Raw genomic sequence first — 26,736 nt, 5'->3', positions numbered from 1 at the left:
TGATCAAGGGATCAATCCAAGAAGAAGATATAACAATTATAAATATTTATGCACCCAACACAGGAGCACCTCAATACATAAGGCAAATGCTAACAGCCATAAAAGGGGAAATCGACAGTAACACAATAATAGCAGGGGACTTTAACACCCCACTTTCACCAATGGACAGATCACCCAAAATGAAAATAAATAAGGAAATACAAGCTTTAAATGACACATTAAACAAGATGGACTTAATTGTTATTTACAGGACATTCTATCCAAAATCAACCCAATACACTTTCTTCTCAAGTGCTCATGGAACATTCTCCAGGATAGACAATATTTTGGGTCACAAATCAAGCCTTGGTAAATTTAAGAAAATTGAAATCGTATCAAGTATCCTTTCCAACCACTTTGCTATGAGACCAGATATCAATTACAGGAAAAAAACAGTAAAAAGTACAAACACAGGAAGGCTAAACAATACGCTACTAAATAACCAAGAGATCAATGAAGAAATCAAAGAGGAAATCAAAAAATACCTATAAACAAATGCAGCAAAAGAAGTTCTAAGAGTGAGGTTTATAGCAATACAATCTCACCTCAAGAAACAAGAAGAATCTCAAGTCAACAACCTAACTTCATACCTAAAACAATTAGAGAAAGAAGAACAAAAAACCCCCCAAAGCTCGCAGAAACAAATAAATAAAGATCAGATCAGAAATAAATGAAAAAGAAATGAAGGAAACAATAGCAAAGATCAATAAAACTACAAGCTGGTTCTTTGAGAAGATAAACAAAATTGATAAACCATTAGCCAGACTCATGAAGATAAAATGGGAGAAGACTCAAATCAACAGAATTAGAAATGAAAAAGCAGAAGTAACAAATGTCACTGCAGAAGTACAAAGGATCATGAGAGATTACTACAAGCAACTATATGCCAATACAATGGGCAATGTGGAAGAAATGGACAAATTCTTAGAAAAGTATAACCTTCTGTGACTGAACCAGGAAGAAATAGAAAATATAAACAGACCAATCACAAGCACTGAAATTGAAACTCTGATTAAAAATCTTCCAACAAACAAAAGCCCAGGACCAGATGGCTTCACAGGCAAATTCTATCAAACATCTGGAGAAGAGCTAACACCTATCCTTCTCAAACTCTTCCAAAATATAGCAGAGGGAGGAACACTCCCAAACTCATTCTACGAAGCCACTGTCACCCTGATATCAAAACCAGACAAAGATGGCACAAAAAAAGAAAATTACAGGCCAATATCACTGATAAACATAAGATGCAAAAATCCTCAACAAAATACTAGCAAACAGAATCCAACAGCACATTAAAAGGATCATACACCATGATCAAGTGGGGTTTATCGCAGGAATGCAAGGATTCTTCAATATACGCAAATCAATCTACGTGATACACCATATTAACAAAGTGAAGGATAAAAACCATATGATCATCTCAACAGATGCCGAAAAAGCTTTCGATAAAATTCAACACCTATTTATGATAAAAACCCTCCAGAAAGTAGGCAGAGAGGGAACTTATCTCTACATAATAAAGGTCATATATGACAAACCCACAGCCAACATCGTTCTCAATGGTGAAAAACTGAAACCATTTCCTCTAAGATCAGGAACAAGAGAAGACTGCCCACTCTCACCACTATTATTCAACATAGTTTTGGAATTTTTAACCACAGCAATCAGAGAAGAAAAAGAAATAAAAGGAATCCAATCAGAAAAGAAAAGTAAAACTGTCACTGTTTTCAGATGACATGATACTACACATAGAGAATCCTAAAGATGCTACCAGAAAACTACAAGAGCTAATCAATGAATTTGGTAAAGTAGCAGGATACAAAATTAATGCACAGAAACCTCTTGCATTCCTATACACTAATGATTAAAAATCTGAAAGAGAAATTAAGGAAACACCTCCAATTACCACTGCAACAAAAAGAATACCTAGGAATAAACCTAGCTAAGGAGACAGAAGACCTGTTCGTAGAAAACTATAAGACACTGATGAAAGAAATTAAAGATGATACAAACAGATGGAGAGATATACCATGGTCTTGGATTGGAAGAATCAACATTGTGAAAATGACTATACTACCCAAAGCAATCGATAGACTCAATGCAATTCCTATCAAACTATCAATGGCATTTTTGACAGAACTGGATAAAAAATTTCACAATTTACATGGAAACACAAAAGACCCCAAACAGCCAAAGCAATCTTGAGAAAGAAAAATGGAGCTAGAGGAATCAGGCTCCCTGACTTCAGATTATACTACAAAGCTACAGTAATCAAGACAGTATGGTATTGGCACAAAAACAGAAATATAGATCAATGGAACAGGATAGAAAGCACCGAGATAAACCCATGCACATATGGTCATTTTCTCTTTGATACAGGAGGCAACAATATACAGTGGAGAAAAGACAGCCTCTTCAATAAGTGGTGCTGGGAAACAGGACAGCTACATGTAAAAGAATGAAATTAGAACACTCCCTAACACCATACACAAAAATAAACTCAAAATGGATTAAAGACCTAAATTTAAGGCCAGACACTATAAAACTCTTAGAGGAAAACATAGGCAGAACACTCTATGACATAAATCACAGGAAGATCGTTTTTGACCCACCTCCTAGAGAAATGGAAATAAAAACAAAAATAAACAAATGGGACCTAATGAAACTTAAAAGCCATTGCACAGCAAAGGAAACCATAAACAAGACGAAAAGACAACCCTCAGAATGGGAGAAAATATTTGCAAACGCAGCAACTGACAAAGGATTAATCTCCAAAATATACCAGCAGCTCATGCAGCTCAATATCAAAAAAACAAACAACCCAATCCAAAAATGGGCAGAAGATCTAATAGACTTCTCTCCAAAAAAGATATACAGATTGCCAACAGACACATGAAAGAATGCTCAACATCATTAATCATTAGAGAAATGCAAATCAAAACTACAATGAGGTATCACCTCACACTGGTCAGAATTGCCATCAGCAGAAAATCTACAAACAATAAATGCTGGAGAGGGTGTGGAGAAAAGGGAACGCTCTTGCACTGTTGCTGGGAATGTAAATTGATACAGCCACTATGGAGAACAGTATGGAGCTTCCTTAAAAAACTAAAAAAAGAACTACCATATGACCGAGCAATGCCACTACTGGGCATATACCCAGAGAAAACCATAACTCAAAAAGAGTCATGTACCACAATGTTCACTGCAGCACTATTTACAATAGCCAGGACATGGAAGCAACCTAAGTGACCATCGACAGATGAATGGATAAAGAAGATGTGGCACATATATACAATCAAATATTACTCAGCCATAAAAAAGAAATGAAATTGAGTTATTTGTAGTGAGGTGGATGGACCTAGAGTCTGTCATACAGAGTGAAATAAGTCAGAAAGAGAAAAACAAATACCGTATGCTAACATATATATATGGAATCTAAAAAAAAAAAAAAAAAAAAAAAAAAGGTTCTGAAGAACCTAGGGGCAGGACAGGAATAAAAGACGCAGACGTAGAGAGTGGACTTGAGGACACGGGGAGGGGAAACGGTATGCTGGGACGAAGTGAGAGAGTGGCATGGACATATATACAATACCAAATGTAAAACAGATAGTTAGTGGGAAGCAGCCACATAGCACAGGGAGATCAGCTCCATGCTTTGTGACCACCTAGCGGGGTGGGATAGGGAAGGTGGGAGGGAGATGCAAGAGGGAGGAGATATGGGGATATATGTATATGTATAGCTGATTCACTTTGTTATACAGCAGAAACTAACACAACATTGTAAAGCAATTATACTCCAATAAAGACGTTAAAAAAAAAAAAATCTGCCTTCCAATGCAGGCGACATGGGTTCGAGCCCTGGTCTGGGAAGATCCCACACGCCACGGCGCAACTAAGCCCGTGCACCACAACTACTGAAGACCTTGTGCCTGGAGCCCGTGCTCTGCGACAAGAGAAGCCCCTGCTCAACGCAACTAGAGAAAGCCTGCAGCAGCAACGAAGACGCAATGCAGCCAAAAACAAACAAATAAATAAAATAAATTTATTAAAAAAAAAAAAGGATCTGGAGCCCTAACAACGACACAAAAGTTTACTTTCTAAACACAGTTTTTTGTAACATAATTTTATAAAAACAGCATGAAAATCAGGCATCTGCAAGCATTCTTTGCACTCCTTGGGAATTAGATGAACAAAAAAGGTAGCTCATTAATGGAGAAAGAGTCATTGTACAGCAAATAGATAATCAGAATTATATTAAAATTTATGTATAAATTATATAACATAAATTAAAATTATATTTATTGTCTAGGTGAACTTTACCTTGCTATATCTAAGTATAATTTATTTTATAGGGTGTCCTCCAATCCTGTATATAACAAACTAATCTCATTCTCCTGGTGACTTTAATTACAATTTTCTGGGTGTGTTCCCATTTATCTTTAATTGGCTTCAAGGTTACTCATAAATATTTTACCTCATGTTTTTTCTGCCCTGCTCACTTCTCTGTCGAATAGTTAAATACACTAAAGGAGTGCACTGTATAATGGAATCTTACACTTATTCCTTTTATGAAAAATCATTTACAGTGCAAATAACCATTCCAAATTATTAAGCCTAAAATTTCTAAATACTCTTATATTGGCTTTTGTTCTCTGCAGAAGCAGAGCCAGTTATTGGTGAAGCTTGAAGAACATATTAAAAAAGAACTCCAAAAAGTTATCACTCTGGGGAGATTTCCTGGTTATATCAATAATATGTCTGTTAACTTTGTCTTAAATTACTGTCATAATGCACCTCATCATTCCATATGCCTAGAAGGACAGTTACCATACTTCTAGATTGTCAAGAAATGTTCTGGGTTATGATTAGTGCTTTGGAATAATTATTAATAGCAGCCTTGTCACTCTGAAAAGCATCACAGTTTATACAGTATTATGGTCACACTACATATAGGGAAATCTGGACTCATCATATGCAAGTACTATTTATCCTACTATATGGCATGTATATCAAATACACAAGGTATTTTTTCACTTGAAACCAATGACTGCTAAAAAGGAAAGAAAAACTAGTTTAGGCAGATCTCTTAATCTCCATCATTTCACCTATAATTCCCATATAAAAGAGGACTACTACTCCATGGACTACAAACCTCTCTCAATTCAACATTTTAGAATTCTATTACTAAAATGTTACTATTTAACATCCGAGTAAAACAAAGGAATAGGAATGATTTTCAATTCAGTTAATTCTAGTTAACTGATCAGTAATCATCTATAAGCTGGACTTATTCTACTTTATGATTTCTAAGGTCTCTTTCAATTCAACTTTTTATGTGTCTAAAATATTACTGAAACATACATTACAGTAAAACAAGAGGAATTCAGAATAAGACAATCAGAAGCCCACCGTATTATAAGAATATGGCTTTAATAAGCATTCAGCTCCAGGTGTACACAAGAAACCCTTAAGTATGATTTGCAGTTGTTTTTGCAGCTGACAAGAATGCCACAGAGGAGAACTGGGAAACATATTTTAATGTTCTTGTAACACTTTAGTAAACAGCAGCAAACACACGAAACAGCAGTACCATTTGAAATATACAGCAGTAATACACATCACAAATTACTGCTTTATATAGAAGATGAAACTGTGTAAAACTAAGTACTTATGGATTTTAATATATCAAAAAGTAAAGTCCTTGGGCTTTCAGAGATCCAAAACATTTTCTTTCAATTAATAATCAAGTTAAAGTAGCCTGATCATCATATTCCCTGAACTTTTCAGCAGTTTAAATAGTATATGCGTGTCTCATCCCTATCAAATTTTGAAATTACTGTTGCTGTTAAAGTCAAATTTTTAAATATGACTTGACTGTTGCAAAATACTTTTAATCCCATTTCTTTAAAACCTAAAGGGCTAAGGATTAAATTTGAATAGTCTACTAGAAGTGTGATATTTATTAAGTACTTAGTGTTTTACCTTAAACATTCAGAAACATCTGTATTTTACTCCATAATCTATCCACACTTGCTTTGTTAAGAAAATAATGCTTTAAACCCTTACTATGCAAAGTGTGGTCCCTGGACTTCTGGTCCAGAAGCATAAACATCACCTAGGAGCTTGTTAGAAAGGTAGCATCTCAGACCCCAACCCAGAGCTACTGAATCAGAACTGGCATTTTAACAAGATCCCACGTAATTTGTATACACATTTAAAACACTGTTCTTAAATTCTTAAACACATCCTTTACTCAAACGCAACTCTCCAACTGGTTTTGTTTCTGACTTTATTCTTTCTCTATCTGTTCCCAACTCACTTAAAAGATACCGGGAATTCCTTCACCACTTTTCTGGCTCTGCTTTGCCCTAACGCCACTCTTTCCACTGAGTAAGTTCTTACATCTCTCTCTGATTTTAATTTTCTTATAGACTGCCTGTTTGTCTCTCTATTCCTCATTCCTACAGGGTTTCTCCAGCACTTTCAAACTTGAGCATACAGTCTCAAGTTTTTCTTCTTCCTGGACATTCCAATACAAACCAAAAATACTCTTTCCCCAAGTAAAGTTCAGGGTCCTAGATTTCCAGATTTTCGCCACCTTTTTTGCAACTCTGTTCCCACTCACTTATAAGCCAACAAGTTTGTTCATTCAGGGGGTCTTTAAGTTTAGTTTGCCATTCCCCCAATGTCATACCAGCAGTAGGAAACACAGTTCTAATATCAAAGAACATTTAAGTGGGCAAACCAAAGTTCACTTGTGCAAACAGATTTAGATAGATAATATGTTATGGATGTTAACTGTTCAATTGATAAACTGACATGGAAATGTCACATGGAATTACTGCTATGGACTTGTACAACTACTAATTTACATCAAAATTCATATTTTTCTTTCTCCTTAAATAACATAATTTTCAAACAAGATAGAACTAATGGTTTTAATAGCTTGACAATGTTCATGAACTGTTTAAATAATATAATGTTTTTTTTTTTTGGCCATGCCACGCAGCTTGCAGGATCTTAGTTCCCTGACCAGGGATTGAACCCGGGCCTTCGGCAGTGAAACCATGGAGTCCTAACCACAGAACTGTCAGGGAATTCCCTAAATAATATAATTTAAAAGGCATGGGCAAAAATTCAAGAAAAAAAAAAGCAACAATAAAAAGTATGCAGTATTACAATGCAATACTATAAAACTTTAAAAATTGCTAGCCGATATTCAGTGTTAATCCACACCTGCATACATATTCCCACAAAAGGCAGAGTACTGATTCCATAATCATAAAATCAAATCCATGGAGGCAGGGAATTCCCTAGTGGTCCAGTGGTTAGGATGCAGGCTTTCACTGCCGTGGACCCTGGTTCAATCCCCGGTCGGGGAACTAAGATCCCACAAGCCACGTGGCACAGCCAAAAAAAAAAAAAAACCCAAAGAAAATATCCATGGAGGCAGTTTTGTAAGAAACAGGTTTGTCTTCATTTGATTAAAAAATATCGTTAATTACAATGACTTAAACAACAATTTTATTTAAAATGTAATCTAATGTTAAAACAAAAACAAAATAAAGAATTATGTTAAAAATTTACCTCACTTTCAAGAAAGAAAAGAACCAGCATCCTAATAAGGTTCCCATTTGGACTGTTCCTCCCCCTCCTCTTTGCTAATGCTTCTTCTGCTTGTGGGTCATGTCTGCTAAATAGCCTGGAAATAAGTAACAAAACAAGAACTTTACAAATTTACATGGATATGAATTTTAGTCTTTTCCTTCAATGTATAAATTATTTCAGTGTTAAAAAAAAGGAAACAGTATCAGAGATCAGGTTACTGATTTGTTTCAACACAAGTATGTAACTGATGTTTTTATAGGTCAAAAAAGTGGTTAGATCTAAACAATTTCATACATTTCAACTATACATAAAGTGTAAAAGAAAGCTTTTTTTTACTGATGACTAATCAATGTTCAAATCTTTATGAAAAACAAACTTTTTATTCTCTATGATAGATACTAAAGTATGTAATTTTAAATAGAGTTCTATTTTCTTAAATATCCATTTTACAGTCATGTAATTATAGAATTTAACCAAAGGCTCCAGCAATAATGGTAAAAATTCAGACTTTTAATCATGATTTACTTCTTCCACTATTTTCTGTTTACTAACCTACTACCTAGAAACAGTATTCACCAACCCAACAGTATTGAGTAAAATGAAAGAAACATTAAATTTATAAAAATACTACTTAGTGGCAAAACTTCTAAAATATGGCAAAGAAATGACTTGAAAATTTTAATTTGCTAAGAAGACTTATTCTAACAAAACTTACGGACTACTCAAGGTGCCTTACTCCCAGGTATTGCTCCAGGTAAAAGGGATATAATACTGAACAAAGACAAAATCCCTATTCTCATTGAGCTCTCACTCTAGTGGCTGGAGACAAACAGTAGATCAATATATACCACCTCAGGTGTTACAAGGAAATACAACGGTCTAGGAATAGGGATATAGAGTGCTAGTTTAGACATGGAAGTCATAGTAGGCCTCTCAGATGAGAGGCTAAATAATTAAATAAAATAAGAAAAACTTCATGTGACATAAAATATAAACCAATTTCAAGCAGAAAATGAGTATTGAGAAACAGTATTTTTGGAGGGAAGGGGAAAGTACATGGCAGGGGCTATAGAAGACTAGAGTATTATCTTGAAGCTATATCTGCACAGCCATCAGACTGGTTTAAGAGAAAGTTTATTTGGGTAGCTTTCAGAGGTGGGGGGCAAATGGAAAATAAGAGGGTCCTTTACACTAAAATGTACAAATTTAAATAATTGCATTCACTGTATATAAGGCACTGAGTAATTAGCTTAATTTTTCTAATATTAAAGTGTAGAATTTTCAATGACATTAAAATATTCATTTCAGATACATTTTATCATTTTTTGGATGCTTGGTATAGCTTAATACACTAGACTAAAAAACAGACTAAGTCTATGTGCATTGCACACTTTTTTTTTTTTAAACTTTATCATGGAATTCTGGGGCTAGTCTATAGTTTACTTGTTAAGATTTTAACAGATCACAATATTAAATGGTGGGAAAATGCTGAAAGAGATCATTAAGAATCAAAAGTTCTCAAACTGAATATCTCCAGGGAAGGGGCATAAAACAAGCTTATGAAGTGAAGCTTTCATTTGCATAGGAATTGACTTCCTTTTCACAAAGAAATAAAAAATAATGGCAGTTTACATTTGTCGATTTTTATGTAAAATATTACAATTTAAAAATCTTTAGCAAGTGTTTCAAACTTACAAAAACACAATACAAATAAAATTAAATATATCCAAAGGCTCTTTCTGATTACAGTGCTGCCAGTTTATGGCCTCTATTCTGTAGCTGACCAGCCTTTTTAGTCTATCTTTTCTTTGAAACTATAGAAGCAATAATTCTTTCTAAAAAAACACAAAGCTTTTTGAAAAGTTAAATAGAGAACAGAGTAGAATTTATTACTAGAATATAATTAAAAAGGAAGGCAAGTGAAGACTACAGTATACCCTTGATATTTGTGATAGACAACACCTCAAGATAAATATGGAAATAGCATTATTCTTTACTAGCCAATGATGTCAGAGTCACTGGCAAAGTCAATATCTTATTTTAAAAGTCATGCCTAAAAATTCTGACTTTCTTCCTCACTTTCATTACCAGCATGCCCTACTAGCCAGCTTCCTTCTTAAAGATTTTTCACATAGAAACAACTTTTTCTCACTTTGAGAGGTACCACTGAGTAAAGAGCAGTTTGTGGCTGCAGCACTGAGTTGCTGATGCTGGAGGGAGGGCCAGGCCTGCTCATTATCAAAGTTAATCATCCATATACAACAGTTGCCCAGTGCATGATTTACATCTGTGCTTAGCATAATTACAAATCACAACATGTAATGGACTTCTGGGTTCACCTGTCAAAGTCACTAAGTTAAATCTATGAACAAAAACAAAAACAAAGCAAAACATCCCCTTGTCCAAGAATATGTTTACATTTTAAGAATGAATTAATCTACTAATAAATTATATAACATATACAGTAGACCATGATCAAAAATATATTTCATAAGAATGTTTAATTACATTCGTAAACTCTCACTAGCTCTATGCTTTATGCTCTATGTCAAAAAAATAGCTCTATGCTCTATGTCAAAAAAATAGATGAGATTTTGCTTTTAAACTGTAACTGCATATATAATTTTTAGCATCATTATGGATTACTGATTAAAATAATCCTCATCCTGACAGAATGGAAAAAGAAAATTTGGGAGGTGTTTTGAGGATAATTTTAGATTACCAATGTTGAGAAGATAAGATAGGAGCTCAGAATTTTAAAAGGGAAAAAAATTTGGTGAAATAAAATATCAGTTACTTAGGGGAGTCTTTATAAACTTCAAGCACTTCTCCTTTCTCCCCTCACACACCTAAGCTGACTAGCTGAGAACCATCCTTTTAGATTTCAGGTCAAAGGAATATATCACAAGGGACATCATTCTCAGGGATGTGATTCATGATGTGCATGTAGGCTGTGAGAATATTACAGCCCCCAGAACTTGGGGCAATGGCCACTTCTAGCACTGTTTTCAGTCACTATTACTTTCTTTCATTAACTGTAAAACAACGACAAAACAACATATGAAAGTGGAACCTGGTTTCAAAGAGAATTAACTCACTTTTTGTGAAGGAATTCTCCAGCTGCCACAGCAACAGGGCGATGTGCTGAGTATACCAAGTGGTAAACATTTTCACAGTCTTCATTGGAAAGAGCTTCTTCACTTCCACTGAAAAATTCAGAAAGTAACACTGAGCCAAAAATATTTACTGTCAGTTCTACCTTGATTAAAATTTTGTAAGGTTCTTTATAAAAGCTCAAGCATGCTGACTTTATTTTCCTCTCTTTTTAGTCTGACTTTGAAAATAATATTTCTCTTTAACTATAAAAGACACTTAATTGTTATATAAAATTCAGAAAATACAGATAACACAAGAAAATAAAATGTCCACATTTCTTCCCATACACACCTATGGACAATGAGTATTAATACCTTGGGATATATATTAGCCCAGTTTAGCTCAATTTCTTTAAATGTGCATAAGTTTTTTGTTAATAGGCACTGGTCATATATTTGCCCCTGTTTCACAGAGTTAAATTATTATTGTACTATGTAACTCTTTCCAGAATTGTCTATTTTAAATTATAGTTTATCACAATATTTACAATACTATTTAGTCTTCTTTCTATATAAAATGGATTCACTAGTCATAACCACTCCTCTACTAACACAAATTTCCCACCTTTCTATTCATGTATTCTTAAAGTTTGAACCTTTTCTTGGTTTGCTGGAATGTATCTTTAAGTATTTTTTTCCCAAAGAGGGAACATCTATTTCCTGATTATTAACATGATTAAAAATGTCTGACAGGATTATAGATTAATGACTAGATGACTATAGAATTCTTGGGCTGTACAGGTTCTTGACAAGATGTAGGGGTATAAACTCATTCTCTAGAATTCAATCCTGGAGATGCCTAGAGGTTAGGAGGAGATTGAGGGATCTGACAAATATAAATTAGAATGACCTTTGCAGCAGAATAAGGTAACTGCATCATAGTATAAGGGAGAAACTTTAGTTCTGAATGAAAAAGAGCTGAATATCAAGGATGGGAGACAGACAGAAGCATTTTTTAAAGTACACTTTTTTCCCCCTCTCAACAAGGCCTAAGTTTTAACCTCTTCACTTAATTACATGTATATCATCAACTCAATTAGCTAATACCCTCAGGATAAAGTTAAACTCATAGGAAAAAAATTTAACAAGATATCTCAGTAATCTAAACTCATAAGTGAAAGGAAAGTAATCTATACCAAAAGAAGAAGAATTAACAGATGCAGAGAAAAAGAATTTAAAGATGGTATAACAGGATGTTAAAGGTGACTTGTTGTTTTGGGGAAGTTTTGGTAGAGAGCCCACAAGCCAAGAAAAATAAGGCCAGATCATTTCATGCAATGCTATAAGAGACTGGAGAGTTAGTTTTGTGAACCGTAGCTCATTTCTCACCAAAATAATATATAAGTAGACATTAGGAGATTGAGTAATATAATGAGTAGAAATCCATACTTCTTCCATGTTTCCTTTAGGCCAGATATGGAATACTTAAAGGGAGCCAGCCTGGATAGTTTTAAAAGACATTTTGCCCAACAAGAACACCTATAGGGCTAGTAACTCAAACAGAGGAAACCTGAAAGTCAGGCGCTGAGTCACACAGTAAATAGCCAGAGGAGGCACTGTCCACTCTGGGGAACTTCCCATTGTCACAAATACCTAGAGTGGGGATGAGACAAGAGGGAAAGGGACAGGACACAAAATGCTAGATAACGAAGAAGGGGAGCAGCTGTTGGGATGCTAAGATAGGCTAGAACCAGCTCAAACCAAGGTGGCTTTGAGAATAGTCGGGTCATTGACCTTTAGCTTATTATGCCTTCATTGAAATACTAAAAATCACTCCCTCTTATACCATGACAGTTCCGAGGAGGACCACAAAAGGTCAAAAAGTAGGCAGTGGCCCAATTCTTGGGAAATCCCCACTCTTCCCCAAAATAGCAAGAATATTCCTCCCACTCAGCCTATGAAATTACTTAACCCATAAAAACCTATGACCCCATGCCCCTGGGCAGATCTCACTTTCCCAGAAGACCCTGTGCCCTGGAGCCGCTCTTGCCTTCTGAGACAGACCTCATTCTGCCTATGGAATGTGTATCTCTCTAAATAAACTTGCTTTCCCTTTACTATGGTTCGCTCCGGAACTCTTTGCTGTGGGAAGCCAAGGACCCTCACTTGGAGGTCCATCCTAAGGACTTCTGAGGGTTCCAGGATGACATCTCCCTCTCCTGCAACAGGGAGAGCTCTCTGAGGAATCCATAAAAGGACAAATGTACCTAATGAATTAGGTTATCTGACACAGCTGGAGGGCCATAACTATACTTTTATATAAGACATGTTTTGCCCTTATTTCCTCCAATGAAAACATAGAAAAAAACCTTAAAAATAGACTTTTGAAACTAGCCAAACCATTTTCTAAATTCATGATGAAAGTATGATTTTTTTTTAGCCAAACAAAGTCTTAGATGGTTTGAAAATACTCTTTGAGGAAGTAAAGTAGCCAGAAAAGACAATACTGGAGGAGTCTATGAGAGAATTACTCTTCCTTGGAAGTAAGGGAAGAAGTAATATCAAAGCAAAGTTTACTCTTGTCTAAATGAGCAATTACTGAAACTAAATAAAAAAAGGAAGCAAAAAAACCCAAAAAAGGGTAAAAAAGTAATCCTTAACAATAGATTTTAAACTCTAGACAATTCCAATGAAAAAGACAAGTGGTTGGAATGTGGGTATTTTTTGTTCAAGGGAAAGACATTGATAAGCTTGTGAAATTTACAAGTAAACTATAACTAGGGGGCATAATAATTTAAAATAGAATTGAAAAGGAAAAAATTCTTCATAAATGACAAGGAAGAATGAGATGTAAGGATAAAGTGAATATTATTAGAAGATGTACAAATCATGAATAGAGAGGTACTGATCTATATACTCTGAAGTATACCAAGCAACAACCTAAAAGGAAAGATAAGTGAACAATAGTAGTTGAAGACTTTAACACATCCTTCTGAAAAAGTAGACAAAAATAAGCAAAGGTATAGATAATTTGAATGACACTAAATAAATTCAAAGTAATGAATATAAATAACTATACACACAACATAGATATGTATTGTTTTTAAACATACTTAGAAAATTCAGAAAATTGACCAAGGTACTCAGAACACATTCTCAAATAATACAATAAAATAGAAAGAACAGCTTTAAACAATCTGATCTAGGGAGAACAAAAATTACTACTGAATAATTTTGATTAAACTGAAAATCACAAAGGTAATCAAAATACTTACCATTGATTGTCTATGAAAATATTCTATGTCCAAATTTTTAGGAGACTAGTAAAGTAGTACTTAAAGGTATATTTGTTACTTTAAATATGATTGCTCAAAAACAAGAAAGAAATAGCTAAAATAAGCTAGTTCTTTGAAAAGAACACTAGGATGGACAAACCTCTGCCATGACTGATCAAGAAGCGGATACAAATAAAATGAACGATGTAAACGAGAGATAACAAAAAAAAAATAAAGTTTTATGAATAAAAATATCATAAGCTATAAAATAATAAAGTTGAAAACTGTGATAAAACTGATATACTATAAAAATCATAAGAAAAGCCAAAATTAATACAAGAGGAAATAAAGGTTAACTTAGATAGATAACCACTGAAGAAGTAGAAATGGTAATCAAAGACCTTTCTCTCAAAAGAAACTTAAAACTGACATGGCTTTAACAAAAGAATTCTCTCAAAATTTCAAGGAGGAATTAATCTGTCATAGCAAATTTATTTCAAAACAGAAAAAGGATGAGAAACTACTGAAGATATTTTACAAACAGTATATATCTTGATTTCAAAGTTGGGTAAGGAACAGAAAAAATTATGTCAAATTTACACACAACACAGATGTGAAAATCCTAAATAGGATATTAAATATAACATTGCATTTAAGCAAAATACAATGAAAACAAATATGTCATGTTCAAACAGGATTTATTCTAGAAATGCATGGGTGTTTTACCATTAGACAAATCTACCAATTTTATTCAGGCTCAACAATGTATGACAGGAAAATCCCAGAAAACTGAGAATACAAAAGAACTTTTATCATACCAAAAACCTATCTCAGAAATAACTTTTAGATGCCTTCCTAGAACAAGAACAAAAAAATCCACTATCAGTGATACTTTCATAGTGTTCAAAGTCCTGGCTAATGGAACTAGACAAGAGAATGAAACAAAAGTTTTAAGGTTAGAAAAGGAGAAGACAGAACTGAAATTGTTTGCAGATCATATAATAATCTACGTAGTAAATTCAATACAATCAAACCGTCAACATGGATAAAAGTTCTAATAGGCTGCACATAAAAGACCAACATAAAAATTAAAGGTTTCCTTGCCTTAGCAATAACTAAGTAGAAAATATTTTTAACAGTAAATACTAATCAAATAACAATAAAACCATACAGTATTTAAGAATTAACCTAATAAATAATGTACAATACCTCTACGAAAAAATTTAAACCTTATATAAAAGACCTAATGAGATCTGAATAAAGCAATACATCATGTTTATGTATAAACAATACATAATTGTAAAAAATTCCATTCTCTCCTAAATTTTTCATAAAATTAAATGCAGTTCTTTGTTTTGGCCATGCTGTGCAGCCTATGGGATCTTAGTTGCCCCAACCAGGGATCGAACCCATGCCCACTGCAGTGGAAACGTGGAGTCTTAACCACTGGACCGCTGGGGAAGTCCCTAAATGGAGTTCTAATATTTAAACTCCCAACCAAAGTTTCTGAGGAATTAGACAAAAGTACTTTAAAAATTCATAAAGAAGAAAAAAAAAAATCCACAAGTAGCTAAGTGGATTTTAAAAAGAAAGGCAAAGAAGAAGGAACAAACCACTAAGAGGCCATATTTATAACATACAACATATACTAGAGTATAAAGCCACAATAACAAAGAATATGGTAGTAGAGCAGAAAGAGGTAAAAAGAGATCAAAACAACAACAGACCCTGGCATACGTGATGTTTGGTGTATGACAGATATAGCATCACAAAGCGGGGAGGGGAGGATTTGTAATGACTTTGCCGGGACTTGCATTCTCTCACCTAGATTCTTCCTAGTTTGTAGTCAAAGCTCTACAGATGAAACTAACTATTCCTATTTTAAAATCTCTATCATATTAATGACACAATTTAAATGCCTTATTTCCTTTCTCCTACTTCTATACCATTCCAAAGAAGCCTATTTGAAAAACCTATCCCTTTGAAGCCTTCTCTCTCTTTAAACAGAAGTATGTTACTTCACTGATACTGCATAAAAGAACTTTTATGTAAAGGAAATAGACAATATTCAAAATAAAAAACAAAGAGAAAACAAAACATTTTGTTTCAAACCTAACCTTAAAATGTGAAAGTAAAACCTAAAGTGATAAGAATATATATTAGGGTTATATATGTGAAGTACATCAATAATGCTGGGAAAAAACATTAATATATTAGCAGATTAAATTAAAATATTATACTTACTGAAGTATCAGAGTAACCAATCGAATAGCTTCCACAGCAACATCATATTCCTTATCAAGTGTCATTGATACAATGCGATCCTGAAGAAAAGTTATAAATCAAACCAACCATGAACAGAAAGTAAGTGGAGACAGATCTGAGGTAATGTCTTTGGGGGAATTCATGGAAGGCTAATGATAGATTAGTCTAATGATGATTAGATTAAATGGAAAGCTTTACTATTGAAACCATATTATCATAGTCCTACGCACACACAGGAGGCGTTATAAATGTTTATAATATAAAATCTTTTTCATCAACTCGCATTCTCTAACAGAGACAAACCTTACCTTGCAAAATTAATATAACTATAAAAAAGCTGTCTATGAAAAAAATCTTATTTTAAGCAGGTGAGCCTTCTATTGAAGGTAATGAATAAGAACTCATGTTGGTAATATCTTTTGTAAAGCAGAGATTCATCTATTTAATACAGGTTCATTTAAAGAATATGTAAAGAATATGACCTAAACACTTGTTATGGTAATGTCATTTGCTAAACTAGCTAAAACGAGCATTTTTAAAGTGAAAAAGAAAATAAGCTAAGCATTCTTACCTTGAATCGGTTAGTGAATAGCTCCAATTTGGGGAATAATTCTCTATTGGTATACAGACTTTGTAGAGCTTTCAAACACTTCAGCCTGACTTCTCCTTGCTTCAGAAATACAAACAAAAACACAACAGAAGCAGTCAATTCCATGCCACGAAAGTTGAAAAGATTTTTAAGTCTATATGAAGACTAAAGTCATTTTCAGCTTAATCATTCAATTTACTTCATATTGTAATTCAACATAAGGTGGAACCAAGCAATTCTATTTGCACTTACATTTAATTAAAAATGCATTAAAAATCCCTTAGTTACTTGAGAGTAAGCTACACCTTTTTCAAATGTGTATCAACTCTGGTTCAACATGAAATACTTCCCACATTATACCGTGGCACTTCGAGAGAATTTTTGACCTACGATTTTAATTAAAGAAGGGTATGTTAATTTGTCCGTCCTGTAGAAAAATCTAATTTCATATTAAAGGGTCATCATTTATTCATTTCACAAATATTTACTGGATACCTTTTACTTTCCAGAAAGAGCAGTTAAGAAAACATGATAAAGGGAAGAATGTTTAAAAACAGAGGCAAAATGATAGAGTGATGTGTCCTGGGGCTGCTATTTACTAGGGAAATATAATAAAATCATTAACTTGGAGTAGAAGATGTTGGTGATCAAAGTGCTTTCCGGGTCATCTAGAAATTTAGCCAACTCTCAAATGATGAAAAAGAGAACGAAGTTTCTGTGTTCAAAAAGCAACATGCTGGGGACTTCCCTGGTGGTCCAGTGGGTAAGACTCCACGCTCCCAATGCAGGGGGCCCGGGTTCGATCCTTGTTCAGGGAACTATATCCCATATGCCGAAACTAAGAGTTCGCATGCTGGGACTGAGTGCTAAAACTAAGAAGGCCCCATGCTGCAACTAGGAGTCTGCATGCTGCAACTAAGAAGCCTGCATGCCGCAACTAAGAGTCCACATGCCCCAACTAAGAGACTGCATGCCGCAACTAAAGATTCCCGCATGCCCCAACGAAGACCCAGGGCAGCCAAAAAAAAAAAAAAAGCAATATGCTGTAACAGTAGGAGTCCAAGTTTTGGAATCAGACAAAGCTAGATTTCCAATTCTATAGCTTAGTAGCTACATGAGAGATGGCAAGTATATTAATCACTCTGATACTCAGTGTTCTCATTTATAAAATATGATACCGACTTCATAAGGTTGTTATAAAATTTGAATGCTGGTAAAAGTTTTAACAACCAGCTCTGGGGGATGGGGCCCTGAATTGTTGCATTTGCAGATTTCTGTGATGTGATTACTCCCTCCATGGTCAATTTCAAGCTACCAATGATACTGAACTCATATAAGTGAATGGATGTGCATAATCACTCTCTTGAAAGCTGATTCAAGGTAGCTCGAGCACACCACTGAATGAGATAATGCTTGCTGGTAAAGTCTCTAGCACATAGGAGGTACCTGTGGTAGATGCTGTTGATGTCCCGCCCAGATGTCCAAATCCTAATATACTAGGCTAATCTTCCTGCTTCTTCCTGTATTGACAACTAATGGCACTTTTCTGCATCTTTCTCTGGAGAATTGACCATGGCTGAAAAGAACCACCTGGTACAAAGATTCCTATGCTCTACCTTGCCTCTCCTGTCCACACCCTTTCCCTCCTTCAGGATGAGGCTCATAGCCAGTGGGGAATGACATAGGAGGGTAAAAGAGCCCAACCTCCTTGCCTCAGGACAGTACAACCTCTGAGGTGCAATTTATTTTTCAAAGTTCCTTCTGAGATGATGCTCAGACAAAACTTCTTCTGAAACCACATTTCTGTTAGTGTGTCTCCTGCTTAATCCTATATTCCTCACTTTCTTAGAGGCTTCTCAGGAGACTACAAACCTCAATGTATCACTAGCACAAAAATCTCTGACTAAGGCTGGGCTTCTAAGGAATGTGACCTGAACAGTTGGTACCAAAAGTAGTCCTAAGAAGCAGACCTTAATGATGGGATTCTGAGGTTGGATCACTTGAAGGAAGGACTACTATGAGGAAGGACTCAATTTCTGGTTGTAAGTGAAGTTAACGATAGTCTCTGACACAGAATAGCAGCCATTTGCTAATGCACTTGCGGGTGAATGGAGATGTGCACTTAGCTTGTACAACATGCCAAGCATTTGAGGGATGAGGGTAATAACTATAAGGACTATGGACTAAGGACTATGGCTGTCACTGAGATGCTAAAGAGAGAAAATGACAGGCTAATTAATCACCAGTTTAAATCAACAACTGGCAACATTTAAAGAGATCCTTATCTCCTGCAGATAAAGAGCTGAACATATTGAAGACCAGACCCAGAACTCAATTCTAAGGGTGGCAGAATTTAAGCGACTTTGCATCCCAGGCAAGTCTATGCCAAAATCAGGGCCATATAGGAAAGAAGTGCAAGTTCAAAGAACAACTGGTGGATGTAGCTGAGAACCTTCAACTCCAAGTTTCCCATGAACTTGTGGGTCTGCAAATAAGTCTCATGTTAGAGGGTAGCATGCCTCCTCCACCCACCCCTCCCCTCGAATATATGGAAACCTCAAGCAAAGCAAGTACCTTAAGGACAATGCTAGTAGCCCTCCTCATGCTCTATACTAACCTTCCCTTGTAGCTCCAAGCTAAGGTCAAATTTCAGCATAGCCCAAATGGGGAAGTACTGGGTCTGCTAAAGGAGGAGAAGGATTATATGCTAAAGGTGTTGCAGGAATGGGCCAACTTGAACCAGCAAGAACCAAAAGAGTGTCTGCTGAGGGTACTGGACTGGGGAATGGGAATATCAAACAGGATACGAGAGTTTTTGGATATAGGGCACTCTCCCTTGTCTCAGGATTTAAGGCCCATGGAAATGGCCTAACGCATTGCTGGATGACTCCTGGAAAAAGCAACGGTGCATATTAATGAAATAAGAGATCCGAGAATCGTTGTGGCAGACTGTGAAGAAAGGCATTTAAAACACAGTGAAGTAAGCATGCCATAAAGGATCTGTTGTATAAACTCAGAAGACCTACTAGTTGAGTATGTTCCCCAGGAGGGCCCAGAGAATATTGTTTACCAAGGCAATAAAGAAAAGACTGGTGATGGGGGCACAGGCATTGCTGAGAAACTCCATAACAGCTGTATTCTGTAGGCTAGAGCTGGCAATAGGAGATACTCAAACAGAATTTGGCTTCCAGTACAATGAAGATGATGAGATCACAGAATAGCAGAAAGAAGGTAGCATCACCTAACTAGTAGATGCAAGGTGGGCATAATAATTATAATGGGCAGCAATGTTGAAGAGCAGCCCATGGCGATCTATGGAGATGGCTCACAAGATATGGTCTTCCTGGAGGCAAGATGTGGAAAGCCAACAAAAGTATTATGTATCTATAATCACAAGAGATCAACAACAGATAAGCAAAAGACTAAAGATAGCTGACCCAAAGTAAAATCATAACCCCAGATGTAAGACAGCATGTAAGAAGTTTCCTTACTTGTAACTCTAAATTTAAAAACAAGGCCAGAAAAGATGAAATTACTCTATCCATCCAAGTTCACACAGCAAATTATAGGTAGAACAAAGACATCAGTCGAGTTTTATCTACACCTTGTCCAATGATGCCTCACAATCAACTACTTTTCCTCCCAAATCTTGGTTCTTTAATGTACCAAATCTTGGTACATTACAGGGACTTAATTAAATAACTTAATAATAACGTCTAACAATAACTTAGATGAAAAATCCACTTGAATTTTTGTTAATTTCTCTATTTGGGGGCTCTACTATACTCTGAAGGTATTTCTACTACAAAACCTAAATGTTTTGTTGTTTTCCTATTACACAAAATCTTATTCAGATCTGAATGCTATTTAACACAGTGCCTAACCCATAGCTGCTGCTCAATAAATATTTTTTGAATGAATAACTATATAATATAAAAATAAGACAAACAAACAAAAAAGAAACAGAAAAATAAAATAATTTGTTGAGGGAGGGAGCTGGGCATATTTGTCAGAGACACTAACCTATCAGCATTTTTGCAAAATTATTTTTGAAAAAAATGTTAAGAGCTATAAAAAGTATTGTGTAGCATAATGGTATCATTTCATAATGAGTTGTATTGTAAAGGGACAATTTTCATGCTTCTAGGAGAAAATGCTGATTGTTATTAAAATGCCTATGTATAATGTGTACACCACAATGGGAATAAATGAACCAAATTCAGGTGGACCTGAAGATAGTGATAGTTGTTTGTTGAAGATAGTCTTTGTTGTTATTTTTTGACAATCTTATTGAGACATACTTGACATGCAAAGAACTTCACATTTGCTTGATGCATTTGCTTGATGCATTTGGACACATGCTACTATTATAATGGTACTATTATAATCAAGGCAATAAACATACTCATCACTTCCAAAAGTTTCCTTTAACACCTCCCCCCCTTTTTCATTTGGTAAGAAGAGAAGTCTTGAGAAGGACATTGTTATGTACTATTAGGAAAGAGAGTCTTGTTCATGTAGTCTTTAGACCTCCACTTGGCGCCATAAGAACAGGCCTTAGCCTTGGAACACTGCCTTACCAAGAGATACAGTTGCCAACAAGAAACACCATGGCATGGTAGAATGAAAGGGCTAGGCAGCTGGCTCTGGGGGTGGGGTGGTGGTGATGAACTGACTGATGTGCTGGCCTCCCTCTGGCCATATGGGGATAAATAGGGATATTGATAATCTCTCTGTTAACAGGGAAAAGCTGGTGCAATGCATGAGGGTGGAAATGTGAAATGGGTCCTAAAAAGTGTAGGGAAACAATAATCTGGGCTCTTGGTCACCTTTGCACTCCCATTTCACCCCCCAACTCTCAAGGTGTCTTAAGGGTCACAAATGATGTCTGAGAGAAGTAAAGGGGTCCCATGCAGGAAACTTTACCTGATCCAGGTGGCTTACAGGCCTCAAATAAAACCTGTTTCACTCAATGCAAAACCACCTACGGCATTGCTGAAAACAAAGTGTTGAAATGAAGTCCTTCTTTGAAAGTGAAATACGGAAACTGAAGGACGGATATGAACAGGAGCCAGGGGTGTCTCATGCAGCCTGGCTGGTGTATCTGTTTGATGAAGGGGCACTGCAGACTTTAACTGTCTAGGGCTGAATAACACAGTTAGGGATGGGGCCAAGGTCTCTGGGTCTCCGTTGGGGACCAGAGGCCCTATGCCTCTGTCAAGATAGAAGGGGAAAGGGGAGAGGGGAGCCAAACTTTTATGGGGCCTTTGGATACCGGTGCCCAAATGACAGGTCCCCATAGAGGTAGAATTAAAATAGTAGGTCTGGGAAGAATGTAGTTACCCATGGAAGACAAGTCCACGTGTATTTGTGGATGAGACTCTTTGGACCATTTCAGGTACTGATGATCCTGGTTCCTACTATTGAATACGTAATAGGCATTAACATTTTGGCTGTGTACGGTACTGAAAACCACCATTGCCTCAAGTGGTATGTACCACAACAAGGACAAATTCAAGCATAATGGGCCAGCTGCATTCGTAGCCTGCTCCAGAGCTGGCCAAATCATGGAGCGTTGTTCAACAAAAATACTGTACCTACTGTGGGGAAAAGGACATCGTTCTGTTAATTCGAGACAACACAAGCAGCCCAATCAGGCCAGTAAGGAAGGCCTCCAGAGTTCGGAGGTTGACAGATTACCAAAGGATAAATGTAGAAGTTTCAGCTTTTGCCCTAGCAGTTTCTGATATTATCACCATCACTGAGACAGTGCAACCCATATGGAAAACAAGTATGCTGTTGACTGTTCTGGCTAATGCCTTTTACTTGATCCCTCTGCAGAATGAGGTCACGACCAATTTTTGTTCACACTGAACAGCTTACAATATACTTTTACTGTACTCCTGCAGGGATACCTAAATTCTTCTGTAATATGCTACCAGAGGGCAGGGCTTGATCTTCAATAAGCTCAAGTGCTACAGAAATTTTAGTCATCCCTTATATTAACGACACGGCTACAATGCTAATGTCATGGTGGCTACAGTACTGCATTAGTCACTGACAGAATGATTAGTACCAATGTGACTATAATCCAGATAAAGTCCAGGCCCTAGGTACAGCAGGTGCAATTCCTAAGGCCCAAGATTCAAAGATGACATTATGGCATGGTTTACTGACAGCTCTGTGAAACTAAAGGCAGATGAGGTCTGCTGGGTTGCAGCTACCATCTGAACCAGTAAATGGCCATCTTTTGACTATCAGGTGTGGGTATTCCAATAGGTCAAGCTCTGCACTGTGGTAATGGCAGTGCAGGCCACCTCTACTACCATTCCTTGATACATTTTTCACCAACAAATGGGCTGTTGCCAATGACTTAGCCATCTGGTCAGGCAAATGGCAACTAAAAGACTGGACTATTAATGGATCCCCCATATGGGGAAAAGAACTATGGCAGCAGCTTGCTCCCTGGGAAGAAAAAACATATGTCACTTATGTAGATACTCATGGCAAAGGACCTTTTATTTTTAAATTTTTATTGAAGTAAAATTGGTTTATAATTATTACTTTCAGGTGTACAACATACTGATTCAGCATTTTATAGATTTATCCACCATTTAAAGTTATAAAATATTGGCTATATTTCACATGTTGTACAGTATATCCTTATAACTTATTTATTTTATACATAGTAGTTTGTACCTCTTAATCCCTACCCCTATCCTGGACCTCCCCACAGGTAACCACTAGTTTGTTCCCTATATCTGTAAGTCTGTTTTGTTATATTCATTCATTTCATTTTTTAGATATAACATATAAGGTGAAAATGCAGAATTTGTCTTTCTCTGTCTGACTTACTTCACTAAGCATAATACCCTCCAGGTCCATCCATGTTGTTGCAAATGGCAAAATTTCATTCTGTTATATGGTTGAGTAATCTTCCATTGTATGTATGTATGTATGTGTGTATGTGTGTGTGTGTGTATATAGATATATATATATATACACACACACATACAATGTATATATACCAAATCTTCTTTATCCATTCATCTGTTGATGAACACTTAGGTTTCTTCCATATCTTGGCTATTGTAGATAATGCTGTTACGAACACTGGAATGCACATATCTTTTCAAATTAGTGTTTTCATTTTCTTTGGACATAAAACTAGGAGTAGAATTGCTACATCACATGGTAGTTCTATTTTTAGTTTTTTGAGAAACCTTCATACCGTTTTTCATAGTCGCTGTACCAATTTACATTCCCACCAACAGTGTACAAGAGTTTCATTTTCTCCACATCCTTGACAACATTTGCTACTTGTGGTATTTTTGATGACATCCATTTTGACAGGCGTGAGGTGATATCTCACTGTGGTTTTGATTTGCATTTCTATGGTGATTAGCAATGTTGAGCATCCTTTCATGTGCTTGTTTGCCATCTGTATGCCTTCTTTGGAAAAATGTATATTCAGCTCTTCTGCCCATTTTAAAATCAGGTTGTTTGGTTTTCCGATATTGAGTTGTATGAGCTGTTTATATATTTTGGATATTAACCCCTTATCTGCCATATCATTTGCAAATATTTTCTCCCATTCAGTAGGTTGTCTTTTCATTCTGCTGATGGTTTCCCTTGCTTAAAAGATTTGCAAAAGCTTTTAAGTTTAATTAGGTCCCATTTGTTTATTTTTGCTTTTGTTTCCTTTGCCTTAGGAGACAGATCCAAAAAAATACTGCTACAATTTATGTCAAAGAGTGTCCTGCCTGTGTTTTCATCTAGGAGTTTTATGGTTTCAGGTCTTACATTTGGGTCTTTAATCCATTTTGAGTTTATTTTTGTATATGGTGTGAAAAAATGTTCTAATTTCATTCTTTTACATGTAGCTGTCCAGTTTTCCCAAACCACTTATTGAAGAGACTGTATCTTCTCCATTGTACAGTCTTGCCTCCTTTGTTGTAGATTGACTATATGTGCATGGGCTTATTTTTGGGCTCTCTATTCTGTTCCATTGATCTATGTGTCTGGTTTTGTGCTAGTACCATACTGTTTTGATTACTGTAGCTTTGTAGTGTAGTCTGAAGTCAGGAGGCATGATACCTCCAGCTTTGTTCTTTTTTCTAAAGATTGCTTTGGCTATTCAGGGTCTTCTGTGATTCCATATATGTTTTAGGATTATTTGTTCTAGTTATGTGATAAATGTCATGGGTATTTTGATAGGGACTGCAATCTGAAGATTGTTTTGGGTAGTCATTAAACTACCCAAATAGCCATTGGCTATTGTTAAATAGCCATTTAAACAATATTAATTCTTCCAATCCAAGAACAAGGGATATCTTTTCATTTTTTGGTATCATCTTCAGTTATCTTCATCAATGTTTTATAGTTTTCAGAGTATAGGTCTTCCATCTTGCTTAAGCTTATTCCTAGGTATCTTATTCTTTTTGATGCAATTTAAAAAAGTTTTTATTCGAGTACAGTTGATTTACAATGTTGTGTTAGTATCAGGTGTAGAACAAAGTGAATCAGTTATACATAAACATATATCCACTCTTCTTTTAGATTCTTTTCTCATATAGTCCGTTATAGAGTATTGAATATAGTTCCCTGTACTATACAGTAGGTCATTATTAGTTATCTATTTTATATATAGTAGTGTGTATATGTCAATCCCAGTCTTCCAATTTATCCCTCCCCCCCCCTTACCCCCTGGTAACCATAAGTTTATTTTCTACATCTGTAACTCTATTTCTGTTTTGTAGGTAAGCTCATTTGTACCCTTTTTTAGAGTCCACATATAAATGATATCATATGATACTTGTCTTTCTCTGACTTACTTCACTCAGTATGGTAATCTCTAGGTCCATCCATGTTGCTGCAAATGGCATTATTTTGTTCTTTTTTATGGCTGAGTAGTATTCCATTGTATATATATACCACATCTTCTTTATCCATTCCTCTGTCGATGGACATTTAGGTTGCTTCCATGTCCTGATTACTGTCAATAGTGCTGCAATGAACACTGGGGTGCATGTATCTTTTCAAATTATGGTTTTCTCTGGATATATGCCCAGGAGTGGGATTGCTGGATCATATGGTAGCTCTATTTTTAGTTTTTTAAGGAACCTTCATACTGTTCTCCACAGTGGATGTACCAGTTTACATTCCCACCAACAGTGTAGGAGGGTTCCCTTTTCTTCCTCTCCAGAATTTATTGTTTGTAGATTTTTTGATGATGGCCATTCTGACCAGTGTGAGGTGATACCTCACTGTAGTTTTGATTTGCATTTCTCTATTAGTGATTTTGACTATCTTTTCATGTGCTTTTTAGCCCTCTGTATGTTTTCTTTGGAGAAATGTCTATTTACATCTTCCACCCATTTTGTGACTGGGTTGTTTGTTTTTTGGATATTGAGCTGCATGAGCTGTTTGTATATTTTGGAGATTAATCCCTTGTCGGTTGTTTTGTTTGCAAATATTTTCTCCCATTCTGAGGGTTGTCTTTTCATCTTGTTTATGGTTTTGCACAGCCTTTGCTGTGCAAAAGCTTTTAAGTTTAATTAGGTCCCATTTGTTTATTTTTGTTTTTATTTTCATTACTCTAGGAGGCGGATCGAAAAAGATGTTGCTGTGATTTATGTCAAAGAGTGTTCTGCCTGTTTTCCTCTAAGAGATTTATAGTATCTAATTTCATTCGTTTACATGTAGCTGTCCAGTTTTCCCAGCACCACTTATCAAAGAGATTGTCTTTTCTCCATTGTATATTCTTGCCTCCTTTGTCATAGATTAGGTGACCACAGGTGCATGGGTTTATCTCTGGACTTTCTACTCTGTTCCATTTGATGCTATTTTAAATGGGGTTGTT

At 35.7% G+C, this 26,736-nt stretch overlaps 1 protein-coding gene across 3 annotated transcripts in view; it reads right to left on the bottom strand.

Moving 5' to 3' along the window:
- Positions 1-26,736, bottom strand: part of STAG1 (STAG1 cohesin complex component) — a 430,559-nt gene that overhangs the window by 83,456 nt on the left and 320,367 nt on the right. For all 3 annotated transcript variants that reach the window (XM_061194629.1, XM_061194628.1, XM_061194630.1), the window contains 4 exons: positions 16,857-16,955; positions 16,265-16,344; positions 10,749-10,856; positions 7,630-7,744 (listed from right to left, as the gene is read on the bottom strand). In XM_061194629.1, coding sequence (XP_061050612.1) covers positions 7,630-7,744; positions 10,749-10,856; positions 16,265-16,344; positions 16,857-16,955 — 402 coding nt within the window. The remainder of the gene's footprint in view (positions 1-7,629; positions 7,745-10,748; positions 10,857-16,264; positions 16,345-16,856; positions 16,956-26,736) is intronic.

The sequence above is a fragment of the Eubalaena glacialis genome, chromosome 6, assembly GCF_028564815.1.
Source record: "Eubalaena glacialis isolate mEubGla1 chromosome 6, mEubGla1.1.hap2.+ XY, whole genome shotgun sequence".
NCBI classification, from domain to species: Eukaryota; Metazoa; Chordata; class Mammalia; order Artiodactyla; family Balaenidae; genus Eubalaena; species Eubalaena glacialis.
The sequence above is the reverse complement of the archived record's forward strand: the minus strand, read 5'-3'. Positions and strand labels throughout refer to the sequence as shown.